This window comes from Tursiops truncatus, chromosome 15 (assembly GCF_011762595.2).
Source record: "Tursiops truncatus isolate mTurTru1 chromosome 15, mTurTru1.mat.Y, whole genome shotgun sequence".
Taxonomy (NCBI): domain Eukaryota; kingdom Metazoa; phylum Chordata; class Mammalia; order Artiodactyla; family Delphinidae; genus Tursiops; species Tursiops truncatus.
In genome coordinates, this window is record NC_047048.1 from 34634616 (window position 1) to 34650047 (window position 15432).

Sequence of the window (15432 nt, forward strand, 5' to 3'; positions counted from 1 at the left end):
GTATGTAAAGAACTCTTAAAACTCAATAAAAGAGGGGTCTTCCCTGGTGGCACAGTGGTTGAGAGTCCGCCTGCCGATGCAGGGGACGTGGGTTCGCGCCCCGGTCCGGGAGGATTCCTCGTGCCGCGGAGCGGCTGGACCCGTGCGCCATGGCCACTGAGCCTGCGCGTCCGCAGCCTGTGCTCCGCGGCGGGAGAAGCCATAACACTGAGAGGCCCGCGTACCGCAAAACAAAACAAAACAAAAACTCAATAAAAGAAAACAACCGGTAAAAAAGAGGCAAAACGGGCTTCCCTGGTGGCGCAGTGGTTGAGAGTCTGCCTGCCAATTCCGGGGACGCGGGTTCGTGCCCCGGTCCGGGAAGATCCCACATGCCGCGGAGTGGCTAGGCCCGTGAGCCATGGCCGCTGAGCCTGCGCGTCCGGAGCCTGTGCTCCGCAACGGGAGAGGCCACAACAGTGAGAGGCCCACGCACTGCAAAAAAAAAATAGGCAAAAGATTTGAACAGGCACTTCATCGAAGATGCACTGAAGAAGTGGATGACAGGGACTTCCCTGATGGTCCAGTGGTTAGGACTCCATGCTTCCACTGCTGGGAGCCCGGGTTCAGTCCCTGGTTGGGGAACCTGCAAGCCGCATGGTGTGGCCAAAAAAACCCCCAAAAAACCAAAAGAGAAGTGGATGACAGATATACACATGGGAAGATGCTTAATATCATTAGTCGTTAGGAAAATGCAAATTAAACCTACAATGCAATATCACTACACACCTGTAAGGATGACTAAAATTTGAAAGACTGACCAAGTGCTGGTAAGGATGTGGAGGAAGTGGTGGTGGGAATGTAAAACGGTACAGTCACCTTAGAAAAAAATTTAAGGGGGCGAGGGATAAATTAGGAGTTTGGGATCAACATATACACATTACTATATAAAAAATAGATAAACAACAAGGACCTGCTGTATAGCACAAGGAACTATACTCAATACCTTGTAATAACCTAGAATGGAAAAGAATATAAAAAAGAATATATATATATATGTAACTGAATCACTTTGCTGTACACCTGAAACACAATATTGTAAATCAACTATACTTCAATAAAAATTTTAAAAAATTAATTAATAAAAGAAAGAAAAAATTTAAACACCTACCAGCCAATCCACTCCTAGGTATTTACCCAAGAGCAATGAAAGCGTATGTCATAATGAATTGTACACGAACGTTCATAGCAGCTTTATTGGTAATAGCCAAAACTTGGAAACCACCCAAAAGTTTCTCAATAGATGATGGATAACAAACTGTAGTCCATCCAGGCCATGGAATCAGGATCAAAAGGAGTGAACTATCCATACGCGCTGCAATGTGAAGAAATCTCAGCGTAATTATGCTACGTGAAAGAAGCCAGATAAAAAGAGCGCATATGGGGAGATTCCATTTATATCAAAATCTAGGAAATGCAAACAAACGTGTAGTGACAGGAAGCAGATCAGTGGTTGCCTGAGAAGGGGTAGGAGGGAGGGACATGAGGAAAATTCGGCAGTGAGGAATCTTCGTTATTTTGATGGTGGTTATGTACGTGTGTCAAAATGTATCGAATTCCACACTTTTAATACGCTGTTTGCTGTGTGGCCGTTGTACCTCAATAAAGCCATTTTAAATGTGAAGCACATGAAAGATGCCAAACTGACTTTCGCCCTTTCCTCCACAGCCAACTGTCACCCCCACAGGGACCCCCCTCCCCAGCAGGACCAGCCAGTGCTACCCCTCCTAGAACTGGCTTTCGGGGCCATCATGTGCCCTCAGGAAAAGTGCATTAAGTAGCACATAGCAGAGGCACCGCTGGAAAGGGATCTGTCCCTCCACTGTCTGACCGACCACACTCAGAGCATCCAACGCACCTCCTCGCTCCCCTTTTTTCCCTCCCGTCAGCATTCTGTCTCTTCCAGAGGCCTGGGAAGGTGAAGCTCCTCACCATCGACCTCAAAGGTCGGGTCGCGGGGTTTCCTTAACTAACCATCGAGGCTCTCCCCTCCTGACCTTCGGGGAGGGGCTAAAACCTGTGTCAGTGGCTGTCGAATAGGCCCTTCGTTCACAAAACTGAAGCATGTGAAGGTCACTGATTGCCCAGACTTCAGCTCAAGTTACTGCAGATGCTGGGAAGACTCGGTTCCTGAGTCCCAGACCTGACCCAAAGGACGCCCCACGTTTTCTCTGCTACCCTGCCCCGTGACCCCTGTCACGTGACCCCAGGCAGCTAGGGGAGAGAATCCAGATGGGACCTGCCTTCCGGGGTCGGCAGCTGGCGCAGCAGGGTCACAGCAGCCTCCTTGCAGCCTCTGGGGTCTGAGCTGCTTGCCCATCATGTCCGTCCAGTTGCCCTAGTGACTGTGTGACCCTTCTCCCCCGCCCCGTGCTGCCACCCACCCTATAAATAGAGGCGAGGAGCAGCTGGGCTCTCTTGGCAGTCACGATGAAGGCGCTGGTCCTGCTCTGCTGCTTCGTGGCCTCGCTTCTGCTCCCAGGACAAGCAGGTATGACCCCTGCCCTGTCAGCCAGGCCAGACTGCGACCCCCACGAGCCCCCGAGGTTTTATGTTTACCATGGGGTGGGAGGCTCGGGCGGGAGATGGAGGATGAGGCCTCCGTGATTCCTGGAGCTGATGGCAGACCTTTGCTCCCAGCCGGTCTCACCGAGAAGGCACAGGGTGTGGAGACCTGAGAGCACTTGGGGCTTGTGGGGAGGCTAGAGGGAGCGGAAGCCGTGACCCGAGAGGTGCAGGCAGGTGCAAGGCCTGGAGCAGGGGGCCAGGGCCAGAGACAAGGGCTGGCCAGTAGATGTTGTGGAAGAGAACCCCAAAAGTCAAGACTAGAGCCTCCTAGATGGACAGAGACCCCGATCTTGGAGGTGGAGGGGCCCCTGGATGTCGTTGAGTTGACCCTCCCACCTGGTGGAGATCGCAGAGGCCTGGCTTTGCATGAGTGAGGGCGGGGTGGGGGGGGCACAGCTTGGAAACAATGGGACAGAGTGGGGGTCAGTTTGGGACGGGATTGGAGATAAAAGTTGGGGATCAGGCTGGAAACCAAATTGGACACAGTTCAGAGGAGGAATGGAACCCACTCGAGTGAAGCTGGGCTAGGCTGGGGGCTTCATTGGAAGGGGGCTGAGGCCTGCGTGCCGTGGTTTTCCTTTGACATCTCAGCACTTTGTGTGGCAGAGGCAGTGGCTCTGGTTACGGCATGGGGGTTATTTATAGGCATGGAAGGGGTACTCGAGCATTTTGCCACCTTTGTTCCCAAGATTCCTGGGGCTGAGTTCCTCTCAGGGATGCTCCAGGGGTGCTCTGGGGACCCCCAGGAACCCGGAACTCCTGCTTTGCCTTTTCGCGACGTCTGGCTTCCTCTGCGCTGGGGATCGTGGGGCCTGGGAGCTTCTGTTTCTTGAGGTCCCAGACCCAGGCAGGAGAGCAGCCATTCCCTGGGGGGTTAGAGACCAAGGTGGGGGGCTCTGGCCTCGCGTGTGCCGCTGGGCCCTGCCCTTGTCTGTCCTTGAGTTAATTTGGGCTCCGTGGGGCTGCAGTGGCTGGGGTGGCGAGGATTCCAAGCGGCTGTCAGGCGGCTAAGTATGGAAACAGTCGTGTCATTTGATCCTGAGCCCGGGATCCACTGCCACCCTCTCCCCAGCTCCGCCCGGCCCCAGCTGCCACCTCGCTCTGCTTCCATGCCGCTGCCCCAGGAACTTTTAGCCTTTTAGGGACATCCTTTATCTTTCCTTCCACGAAGGGAACTGGACATCTGGAATGTTCCACAGGCCTCATTGGGGGATCTTGCTGTTGGGAAAGGAGGCGGGTGGGTGCTCTGTGCAAAAATCCTCTCTTTGCAGGCCCTTTCCTTCGCAAACTCTGCGGTGTGACCCTGACCTGGCTTCCGGGAAAGGGTTGTCCACCAGTGTGCGAGGTTCCCGCCCCCCTCACCCCAGCTCAGGACTTGGGCTGCGCGTTCTTCCCGGCGGTGGGCTTTCTCACCCCTCCAGATGCACATTGCACACCCCAAAGACTGCTTCCTCCTGCGATACCTGGGGGAGATTTCAGCCATAAGAGTGGCTTCCCCCCACCCGCATAATGACAGTCCTTCCTACTGGTTGACTTTCCCCTAAAATATGCCACCCGGTAAATGCCACCGTGCCCACAGGCAGCAGCTTTGGTCCTGAACTTCCCACCCCACTGCTGAATCCTCATTTCCATTCCCGTGTCACTCGCCTCTCACCTGTGGCAGGCAGACTTCTCTCTAACTCCCCTTCCTGCTTCCTGGGGGGACCGTACAGAGCTGCCCTTCCTTCTCTTGTGCCCATGTTGCTCCCGTGGCCCTCTGATCTGGGGTGATGGGCTCCACAGCCTCCCCCCTGAACCCTGATCCACCCTAGTCCTTGGTCTCGGGGTCCTCCTCTTTGTCTCAGGGACCTGGCCTGGGGACAAGCCTGCTCAAGGACAGAGGAGAACAGCCCCAAGAGGGTTTACTCAGTCTGCTCATTGTCCAGGTAAGGGAGTGAAAGCCAGAGGAAAGAGAGCCATGTTCAAGGTCAGACAGCAATTCAGTGGCAGGCACACCCAGCCAGGGCTAGTCTTAGCCCACCTGGGAGTTTCTGTCCTCCCTCAGCTGCTCTCTCTCTGACAGGCCTCCTTGGACGCCCCAGTCCCTCTGTCTGTGGGCGTGAGGCCACAGGAGGCTAGCTTCCCTCGGGATACAGGTCAAGACTGATGCCTTTGAACTTTGACTCCTCAGAGAGCATGTGGGGTGGGATGGGAGAGGGGCTGAGAAAACATTGCTTTGGGCTTAAGCTGCTGGCATTTGTTAGGCCGAATTTGGGACATCCTTGTTTCCCATTACCTGCTTGAGGCAGAGATGGGGGGATGGCAGGTGTCCTGAGTCTGCTCATCTGTTTCCTCCAGCCCAGCCCTGGTTTGCAGACTTGCCCACCTGTTCTGGCCCCACCCTGACATCCAATGGAGAGAGGTTGGTTCACACTGGGGCTCCCCAAGGCCCTCCATGAGCGATGGGGGTCTCTCAGGAACTCCTTCGTGACCCTTCCTCACCCACCTGGAAGGAGGCGGTTTTCATATACCCTCCGCACGGCAGCCCAGATACCACGATCCACTGTGGGGAGGGCTCTGAGAAAAGGTCATGTGCTCAGGGGTCCTGGGGAGATAGCAGACCCCAGAAGCCTCTCCAGCCCTCCTGCAAGTTGTGTCCCCAGCAAGGTCCCCGACTTCTGGCTCAGTGCAGCTGGATGAGCCATAGGGAGCACGTGGTCCACCGTGTGAGGCACTAGTCTGGATTTGCTCAATGGATGCAGCCCTCAGATGTGGGCACCTTGCCTGGTGGCCTGTGGAACCACAGTTTGGGAAATGCTGGCTTTGTCTCCCATCTGGGTGTGACAGTGAAGCTCAGACAGCTAGTTCAAGGGCCAGAGCTGGAATTCTGGACCAGAAGGAGGCCCTGACGAGGCCAGTTGCATCCACCTGGCCCTTTGGTGCTCGCTTAGGTGTGGTGGGCTGGGAAGGAGCCTAATCCCTTTGGACACAGGAGAAAGATGGCTGGTCCTCCTTCAACGTGGTCTGAGAGGCCAGTACAGGGCATAGATATGATGCCTTCTGGCCTGGAACAAGGGTGGTGACTGGGGCAGGGGGAACGGGTGGGGTCTGCCGCTGTGGGATGCCCCTCCCCTACTCCAAATCCAATCTAAAGCTGGACTCACAACCCCTTACATTTAAATATTGCTCGAGGATAGTGTAGGTCACAGCTGGTATGACCTTGCCAGAAAAAAAAAAAGACCAGGATCATAAAAGAACCAATTTTAAAAGTTCATCTGGGGTCCTTATGAATTTTGGGTTCTGGGGGACATCTGGATGGAGATAGTTAGCTTAGGAGGAAAGTCAGGTCTGGGGATCCAGAGATGAGATTTGTTTGAGTAAAGATGAGGGTGAGGCTGTGAGATTGCCAAGGAAGCTGTCGCAGAGAAAGAGATTCAAGGACCGGACCCTGGGGAGTGGGAAGAGGAAGAAGATAAATGGATTTCAGGAAGATGGAATGAGATCCAGGCAGAGGTGTGACCTGACAGCGGAGCGGAAGGATGCTTCCTGGAGAGGCAGTGAGTCTCACGGAGAAGCCATGGAAGGTGAGGTGTTAGCTTGGACACCAGGAAGCCGAGAACTGTCAACGAACGGCTCATATTATTCAGTGAGGACAGGGAGGCAACACATTCACCCAGTGAGACTTTTAGCATTAAGTCTGTGAAGGATAAATGACCCTAAGAGGAGGTGGCGGTGGGTGGGTTTGCCAGAGGAGGCTGTGTGTTTATGGGCTGGCAGGAGGGCTCAGAGGAGCAGGAAAGGCTGATGAACACAGTGGATGGAGTGGCCTGGACGTCAGAGCTTGAGTGGGATGCACAGGTCCTAGGTGGGTCTGAGGAGACATGTCGTGGAGACCCCAGAGGGACACCATACACTCGAGGTCCCCTCAGCAGCCCTAGTACCCGTCAGGGAGCTGCACTAGGAAGTGGGGATCCTGGTCTATACTGGGGATTGCTATGGAGTGGGGAGGGCCATGGAGGGGAAGGAACCAGCTGATCTGCCCAAGAACCCTGTGGGGTGGAAAGGGAGGCTGGTTGTCCCAAGATGTGTGGACTTGCACAGCAGGGCCCAGACCAGAGCCTGGTCTCCAGTCCCGTCCGAGATGAGGCCAGGAGATGGCCAGTGAATCAGCATTTTAGTCACAGTGGATGTTGGTCTCTTGCTGTTGGTTTACCAGCCCCAAAATCCGACCCCAGGCTCCACACCCGAGGTGTTCATTCCGCAGATGTGCACTGGGCCTGCACCCGAAAGCGCTGTGTTCAGACTCGGGTTAGATTACCTCAGTGGAAGCCGCTGGGGGGCACACAGCCCAGAGGCAGCTGGGCTCAGGTTTCCTCCAGGGTGTTTTCCCGGTGGCTGCAAGGCCTCCCTCTGTGGCTCCCTGGCCCATCGGCGGGACTCATTTTGGGCTGAGGGGACCCATGATCTGCTCTGGGAGGCCAGGCCCCTCTAAGACCACTCACCTGCCTCACCTGCCTTCTCAGGGGCCATCTGGACTCGGGAGCTAGAAGTCTGGCTTCAGAATCCTACCTCTGCCCTGTCGGGTTCCTTTTCTCCCTCTTGGTGGTTCCCTTCTCTCCCCCAACACCGGCCCTGCTCTGTCCCCCCATAATATATGCCCTGAAACTTGTTCCAACAAGGGTCAATGGCTCAACACTTAAACTGTCACTTTCCCAAACCAGTTGTTTCAAAAGAGTCAGAAGATTTTACCTTAAGGAATGCATCTCTAACATGGAATTTCTCATTGCTCTGGTGGGCAAGGTCTTACCCAAAGTCCCTAATCACGGCATTGAGGCAATAGATAGTCCATCGATTCTGAGTGCCGAGGGGTGAGCTGTAGAGCGGGGCTTTCTCTACTGGACCCTGAAAGAGGGAGGCAGGGAGTGGACTGGAGCCACGGTGGCCACAGCTGCAGAACTTGCTCAGTCCTCAGGAGGCCCCATCCTCTCTGCTCACCCCCAGCCTTTGTGACCTCAGCTGGAGGTGAAGCGGGTAGCATAATTCGGCAAATGGGATGGGTCAGTTTTAGCTGAGTTTCTGGAGACATCCATTTCCTGGTCTGTGTCACCTGTGCTGTGTCTTTCTCTGGGTTCAGGGACATCCTGTTCCATTTGGTTTCAGCCGCATCCCTCTCCAGCCCCAAAGGAGGATTTGTTCAGAGTCAAGGTCCCAGGTACCCCTCTGCCCCGGGGACAAGCCTGCACTCTTTGCTTCCTTGTCCTCCCTCTCAGAGAGCTCCAGATTAGCCTGTCCTGAATTGCCCATCCTCAGCATGAGGGGTTTGGTGGAATCTGCTTTTAAAATGCCTGAGCTGTTAGGTCAGCTGTTCACAGCCCCAGGCAGGGCCTACAGTAGCTACCTCTCTACCCTCCAGCTCTTCCCCGGCTGGGCTGGTGTGGAGGGGAACCTGGTTGTGGGTGTGCCCAGAGGCCTGCTTCTGAAGACCAGGAGACCATGGGGCTGGCTGGCAGCCGCTGCCTGGCCCCATCCCAGGAGCCTGTCTTTCCTGGGATTGTGTCATCGGGACGACAGGAAGGCACAGTCGCTCTTGCTCTGTCCAGCTCTCAGTCCAGGACCCAGAAGGATTTCGGGTGGGAGGTTGGCCCAGCTGGGGCAGGCTCCCCAGGTTCATTTCAAGGCTGTTAAGTGATCAGAAGAGGCTTTTCTCCTCTGGCCGTTGGGTGGGCCCTTCCCCAGGGGTCCTTGTCTTTCACAACCTGGAGAGCACTTGACCTCTAGCCCTCTGTCAACTCAGAGAGAGTGCTCAAGGGCACAGAATGAGCACAGGCTGTGTGGCCAGTCCTGGGGAGAGGAGGGCTCCTCAGAAGCAGAGGGTCCTGAAGAAATGGGTGATGTGGCCATCCCTGGGGAACCCACCCTGGGTCGGGAGCCAGGATGGACTTGTGACTTGGGGTGACAGGCAGTACGTGATCAGCAAGAGGCATGAGGGTGCAATGTGGATTTGGACGCAGCAGGAACAGAGGGGAGGAAGGGTGGGGCTGGTTAATCACACAAGGTGGGCACTTGATGGGAGAGGCCGGAAAGATGAGGCGGATGGGGGCCCTTCTCTGAAAGGCCCAGCTCTCCAGCCCCAAGGCCAGGCTGTGCCCATTGTGAGGTCCCAGCTGGCCACGCTGTGCAGGCAGGAATGGGCTATGGCCCATTGTGAGGTCCCAGCTGGCCACGCTGTGCAGGCAGGAATGGGCTGTGGCCCTGCCCCCAGGAGCCACATTCTATTTAAGGAGACGACGCGCACTGAAAAAAAGTGTAACTAACACCCCCGGCAGCTCTGGTTGGAGTTCAGAGGAGGGCTGGAAGGTTGGCCTCATGGAGGGGCAGGGTTTCAGCTACACTGGGAGGAAGGGGACCATTGCTGGACTGTCAGCTGCAAGAGGACAGGGCTGCGCATTTGTTTAATTTGCTCACCACTCCATTACCAACACTTAGCACTGCACCTGGCTCACTGGAGGCACTCGACAATGTCTGATGAATGAGGATGCAGAGACAGTGGAGTATCTGAAGATGGTGATCAAAGCCAGGAGTGGGGGAGCTCGGAGCATTGCGCTGGCAGGGATGGGCTGACACCGGCTCTGGCTAGATTGTGGGGCTCCTGTTTGGGGAGATCAGACCACCCTGATGGGTTGGAGCCCATTTGGAAGGGCCTTGAATGCCAAGCCAAGTGGCTCTCTCCCTAGCCCTCAGCATACTCTAGCCTCCTCCCCTTCCAGTGAGCCCCTCCCCTTCTCCTCCCTCTCAGATATTTTTGGATACTTCTAGAGTGGGGACTGCATTTTGAGCTCAAACAGGTGCAGGCAAAGTCTGGCCTGGAGTTCTGGGCCTGCAGGAATTGGGTTGCACTGGGAGATCAGCCCACAACCAGGCCAGGGGAGAGCCCTGGGGTTTGGGAGCAAACCCTCCCTCCCGCACCTGGTCGCTGCCAAAACTGCTGCTCCTGGTTCTCCTCCAAGTGGCCATTCATCTGCCTCCCATAGAATTTTCCCTAGATGGCAATAGGTGAGGACAAAGCCATCGCCTTGATCACTAGGTCTCTGAAGTGCATCTGATTCCATAGCTGCCTGCCCTGTACACCTGCACTCACCAGAGAGGCTTTCAGCCACTGCTGGTTACTTGGTCTTTCCTTCTGCCCTTTGTTCCAAGGATCAGGTAATAGAAGATCGCTTATTTCTCTAGCTTATCCCAGGAGGCGAAGACACCAGGAATGCTCCCTGGGACCTGGGAAGGGGTCTGGACAAACTGGTGAGGGGTCACAGCCCTTGCTGTGGCCTGGGGGAGCCCATCCTGGCCTCAGGCTCCCAGCAGAAAGAGCCTGGGTCCCGGCTGTGACAGAAACAGAAGTCCTGTGGCGAATCCACCTCCTTCTCCTGTCTTTTCCTGCCTCAGTTTTGTTTTTGAGTGGATAGTTTAGGCCAGTGGCCTCTCCATCCAGACCCCCCTTCCCCAAGGCTGCCCACACGTGTGCCTGGGGTGGGAGTGGCATGCACTCTGGGACTTGAGGACAGAGCAAGCCCTGGCATTGTCATAATTCGCCACCAAGCCCCTTACCATCTCTGCACCTGTTTGCTTGCCCGTAAAACAGGATAATAATACTTGCCCTATTTACAGCCTGGGGTTGTTATTTGACTAAAATAAGAAAATGGTTATTGGATGCTTAGGATGTTTTTCGATCTTAGACACTTCTTAAGGTTAAAAGGACTGTGACAATGAGTACAGGGTCTCGCTGCGGACAGTATTCCTGTAGCTTGACATCTGCCTCTGGTTTCCTCAAATATCATGAAACTTGGACACCTCGGGGAATCCATCAACACATCTGGCCCTTCTCAGCACTGTTAATATCCTCGGGATTCTCTGTCCTCAAAAAGCTTACAAACCAGGAGGGGAGGCTGTCCCCGCTCATGATAGGAGTAGGGAACCATATAAGGCAGATGTAATCAGGGGCTAAAAATAAGTAGTCAGAGCTTGCCGGGAGAGGGGGAGCAGGGGATGGGGCCGGGGCCCTGGGGCTGGTGAGCGTGACCAAGTTAGCAAGAGAGGGACCGGGAAGCTTTTGTAGGGCTGAGTTAGGTGTTGGTTCCTATATTATTTTCCTGGGGCTGCCATAACAAATGACTCCAAACTGGGTGGCTTCAAACAACAGAAATGTATTCTCTCCCAGTCTGGAGGCCAGAAGTCTGAAATCAAGGTGTGGGCAGGGCCGCGCTCCCTCTGGAGGCTCCTGGGGAGGATCCTTCCTGCCAGCTTCTGGTGGGTCCGCAGGCCTAGGCCTTCCTTGGCTGGTGGCTGCATCTCTCCAATCTGTGCCTCTGTCCTCACATGGCCTCTTCTCTGTGTGTCTCCTCCTCTTTTTTTTTTTTTAATATATATATATATTTTAAATTAATTTAATTTATTTATTTATTTTTGGCTGCGTTGGGTCTTCGTTGCTGCACACTGGCTTTCTCTAGTTGCAGCGAGCAGGGGCTACTCTTCGTTGAGGTGCGCGGGCTTCTCATTGCAGTGGCTTCTCTTGTTGCGAAGTACGGGCTCTAGGAGCGCAGGCTCAGTAGTTGTGGCACATGGGCTCAGTTGCTCCTCAGCATGTGAGATCTTCCCAGACCAGGGCTTGAACCCGTGTCCCCTGCATTGGCAGGCGGATTGTTGACCACTGCGCCACCAGGGAAGCCCTCTCCTCCTCTTATAAGAGCACCAGTCATTGGATTCAGGGCCCACCCTAATCCAGTATGACCTCATCTTGACTAATTACCTCCGCACAGACCCTATTTCCAAATCATATCACATCCTGAGGTTCCAGATGGGACGCTCTTCAACCACTATGGTTCCTTAGCTCTGGACCCAGGCTGCTGAGCAGTTGCTTGCTATGAACAGATTGTTCTCGTCTCTCTCCCAGGTGGTCGCACCTGTTTCCTTGGTCCTCTCTTGGGCCCCACTGCCTACGCGATTGCACTAGCGGCTAACCTGGAGCTCTGCTGACATTCCCTGGACAAGTGTGTTGAATGAATGGATGGACAGCTGGCCAGTGGCAGGGGATTCCAGGAGCAGCACCTAGCCTAGCGGTGGTGCTGGGGAGGACAGTGGGGAGAATTTTCCAGGAATAGACATGTGCTGAGGGCAGGGGGTCTGGTTTCCGGCTGGCCGTGTGATGGGGAGAGTGGTGAGCTGAGAACCCAGAAACTCTCCTGGGGAGTGAGCACCAGCACCCACCCCTGCACTGTCTCCTACGTGCTTGGCAGGGGAGGAGGAGGATGCAGGCCCCTCCTACTACTCTGCAGACGCCACTTGGAGAAAGAACTTCCCGGTGACCCTCTGCCGCCATCCACGAGGGGTCCACCTCTCAGCTTCTGCCTTCCTACGCTCTCCTTGCCGGCAGGAGCCCCTAGCTGGAAGGTGTCTGGGTCTCCTCACAGCAGAGTTAGGGGTCCCCAACCCAGAGACTGGGGTGTTGACCAGCTCTGGGAGCTGGTGACTGTGGCTCTGTGGCGCTCTCTGTGGTTTGTCCTGGCTCTGGAGGAGCGCAGGGGTGGGGGCAGTTCTCCAGGGGCCCCTCGTCTTTCCAGAAATGCTCACCAGCATTTTGCTGGTCATTTTGCACCCAAAATACCCTATCCCTCCTACCCCAGGAGCTCCTACGATGAGCCCCCGGGGTCCACATCCCTGCCTGGCACTGAAACTCTGCAGCCAGGAAGCAAGTTCTCTCTTCCTGTCTGCCCGCCGCCGCTCCAATTAGCTGCTATTTCTTTAAGGGGAGGATCTTTATATTTAGGAATCCAGATCGTGGTTATCACAGCAACCTCCTGAGCTGGTAAGGCAGATACTCCTAGGACCCTTGATCACAAAATAATAGGACTGCGCAGGTAAAGTGACCTCGCCCGTGGGTACTTCTCTGGCTCTGAATCCTGGTCCTGAATCTCCTGTCTTCTGGAACTTTGAACTTTCTGAGTTAAGGGAAGGCCTCATGTTTTGCCACCATCCATCCATCCATCCAATGGCTGTTCAGGTGCTGGGATACAAAAATCTCTGATAGACAGGAAACCAGATAAGTAAGTTATCTAGTTCATTAGATATTTATAGGTGCAGCTGAGAAAGAGACTAGGCTGGAAAGAGGGGAAGGTGGGTTGGGAGGTAGCCTCACCAGGGTGGCCGGGAGGCCTGGCAGAGAAGCTGACCAGAAGCCAAGACTCAGGGAAGGAGCGGAGAGAACTAGGCAGTTATGTGGGGAGCATTCCCAGCAGAAAGCACAGCACAGGGAGGAAGGGGGGCCTCACGCTCCCCGGAAGAGCGAAGCAAAGAGACAGAGACGGGTGGGGGTGGGCAGCGTTGGCGGGTGAGTGCAGAGGGGGGCAAGGGGCTCAGGAAGGGGCTGTTCCACAGTCCAGGTGAGAGACAACAGCACCTGGGGCCAGGGCTGGTGGGGGCGGGGGAGAAACAGTTAAATTGAGGATAGATTTTGAAGGTAGACAACAGGTTCAACTAAGGTTTTGGAGAAAGAAAAGAAGTGTAGATGCTTTATGTGCTTTTTTTTGTTTTTGGCCAAGCCCTGGGATCTTAGTTTCCCGCAGTGAAAGTGCCACATCTTAACCACTGGACCTCCAGGGATGTCCTAATGCTTTTTTTTTTTTAATTTATTTATTTTTATTAATTTATTATTCTTGGCTTTGTTGGGTCTTCGTTGCTGCATGCGGGCTTTCTCTAGTTGCAGTGAGCGGGGGCTACTCTTCGTTGTGGTGCACGGGCTTATTGCGGTGGCCTCTCTTGTTGCGGAGCACGGGCTCTAGAGAGTGAGGGCTTCAGTATATGCAGCACATGGGCTCAGTAGTTGTGGCTCGCAGGCTTTAGAGCGCAGGCACAGTAGTTGTGGCGCACAGGTTTAGTTGCTCCGCGGCATGTGGGATCTTCCTGGACCAGGGCTCGAACCCGTGTCCCCTGCATTGGCAGGTGGATTCTTAACCACTGCGCCACCAGGGAAGCCCCATTTTTGGAACAGCTTTATTGAGATATAATTAATATACTCTACAATTTGCCCATTTAAAGTGTACAATTCAATAGTTTTTAGTATATTCACAGAAATGTGTAACTATCAGCACAGTCAATTCTAGAATATTTTTCTTCACCTCAAAGAGAAACCCCCGTGTCCATCAGCAGTCACCCCACCCCCTGCCCTGTTCCACCCCTGCCCAGCCTCCCATCCCCTGGCTGCCACTAATCTGCTTTCTGCCTCTCTGGGTTTCCCTGTTCTGGACATTTCATGTAAATGGAATCATGCAATATATGGTGTTTTGTGTCTGGCTTCATTCACCGAGCATCATGTCTTCAAGCTTCATCCACCGTGTAGCCTGTGTCAGTGCTTCATTTCTTTTTATGGCTGATAATATTCCACTGTATGGATGGACCACATTTTGTTTATCCATTCATCCATTGATGAACATCTGGGTTGTTTCCACTTTTTGGTTATTGTGAATAATGCTGCTGTGAACATCGGCGTATATGTTCTTGTGTGGAGATGTGTTTGGGTGAGAGTTTATCCTACCAGTAGAAGTTCCGTATACTTTTCTAGTAGTATCGGCTTTCAGAATTCCATCACATGTCATTTAAGCCTCCCACCCTCTGACACGCAACAGGTGCTCCATCAGTAGCAGTGGAATGAAGGTAGAACGAATCTGGAGGTGGGGAGGGTGCATATTTTTCTCTTCTGTCTTATTACTGATGAAACGGGGACAGAAAACTAAAATACTTGTTCGAGGCCCACCTGCTGATTAGGGGAGCAAATTCGAGTCCTGACTCTGTCCTTCTCTTTTCTTCTTCCTCCCCAGAGTCACAGAGTTTCCAGGGCTTCCCCCCCGAAACTGCAGCTCTGCCTGGCCACTGGGGTTCCATCCCAGGGGTAAGGACTTCCCACCCTTTTGTGCTCTCCTTCCAGAAATATCCCCTGGAAGGGTAGCAAGGCCAGTTAGACCCCAGACCCACGATGTTCTTGGAGCTCATGGGCATCAGCCCTGCTGGCCGCCTGTGGCCTTGGAGATGGGCCGTTGCCTGGGATGGCGAGCCAGGGTCAAGCCTGCTACAGCCTCCTGCAGGGAGGCTCCACTGCGCCACCAGGGAAGTCCTGAGCATGATTTCTTAAAGAATGCCGCAGGCGTCTGTTGTGTGAGTCTTGGTGCTCAGAGCTTTCTCAGGCTCTTCTGTGGGGTGTAAAGAGATAATGGGCCTACCTTCTGCGCTGGAGGGGATGACAAACTAGAAGGGAAGGAATGACACCCTCCTCTGCCCCGCCAACACACACAGGTCACAGCCACACAGGGCAGGGGCTGCGTCACCTGGCTCAGTGTGGACAGTCGTGGACACTGAGTCAGCTGAGGTCAGGGGGCCCCGTGTAGCCTGGGGTAGTGAGGCCCGGGAGGTGTCGTGGGGCGGTGGAACATAGCTGGTTTGAGGGACTGGGTGCGGCTGGATCCACAGGAAGAAGAGGGCGACCCAGGCATGTGGTGATGTGGCCGTCAGCAGACCTGTTACAGGTTGGATTGTGTCTCCCGAGAAGATATGCTGAAGTCCTAACTTCAGCATCTCAGAATGCGACCTGTTTTGGAAATAGGGTTGTTGCAGATGTAGTTAGTTAGTCTGACTGGTGTCCTTAGAGGAAAAGGATAAGAGACACAGAATAGAGGTACAGGGAGAAGGCCACGTGTGATGGAGGCAGAGACTGGAGACACCCGTTAACAAGCCAAGGGTTGCTGGGAGCCACCAGAGCTGGAGGAGACAGGAAGGCACCTCCCCTAGAGCCTTCGGGGGAAACAG

At 54.4% G+C, this 15432-nt stretch overlaps 1 protein-coding gene and 1 long non-coding RNA gene across 5 annotated transcripts in view; one reads left to right on the forward strand and one right to left on the reverse strand.

The window, feature by feature from the left end:
- Positions 1 to 1219: 1219 nt before the first annotated feature.
- On the reverse strand, positions 1220 to 7529 carry LOC141276495 (uncharacterized). 2 transcript variants are annotated; one of them, XR_012326135.1, is made up of 3 exons: positions 7336 to 7529; positions 3284 to 3473; positions 1220 to 1354 (listed from the first exon to the last, which is right to left on the reverse strand). It is a non-coding gene; the product is annotated as an uncharacterized lncRNA (long non-coding RNA). The 2 variants fall into 2 exon arrangements; XR_012326134.1 differs by lacking the exons at positions 1220 to 1354; positions 3284 to 3473 and adding exons at positions 3537 to 3614; positions 4021 to 4070.
- SRL (sarcalumenin) overlaps positions 2262 to 15432 on the forward strand; it is a 36104-nt gene continuing 22933 nt past the window's right edge. For 2 of the 3 annotated variants that reach the window (XM_073792383.1, XM_073792384.1), the window contains exon 1: positions 2262 to 2530. In XM_073792383.1, coding sequence (XP_073648484.1) covers positions 2470 to 2530 — 61 coding nt within the window. In that variant the 5' untranslated portion in view covers positions 2262 to 2469. The remainder of the gene's footprint in view (positions 2531 to 15432) is intronic. The other variant, XM_073792385.1, reaches the window with a different exon arrangement.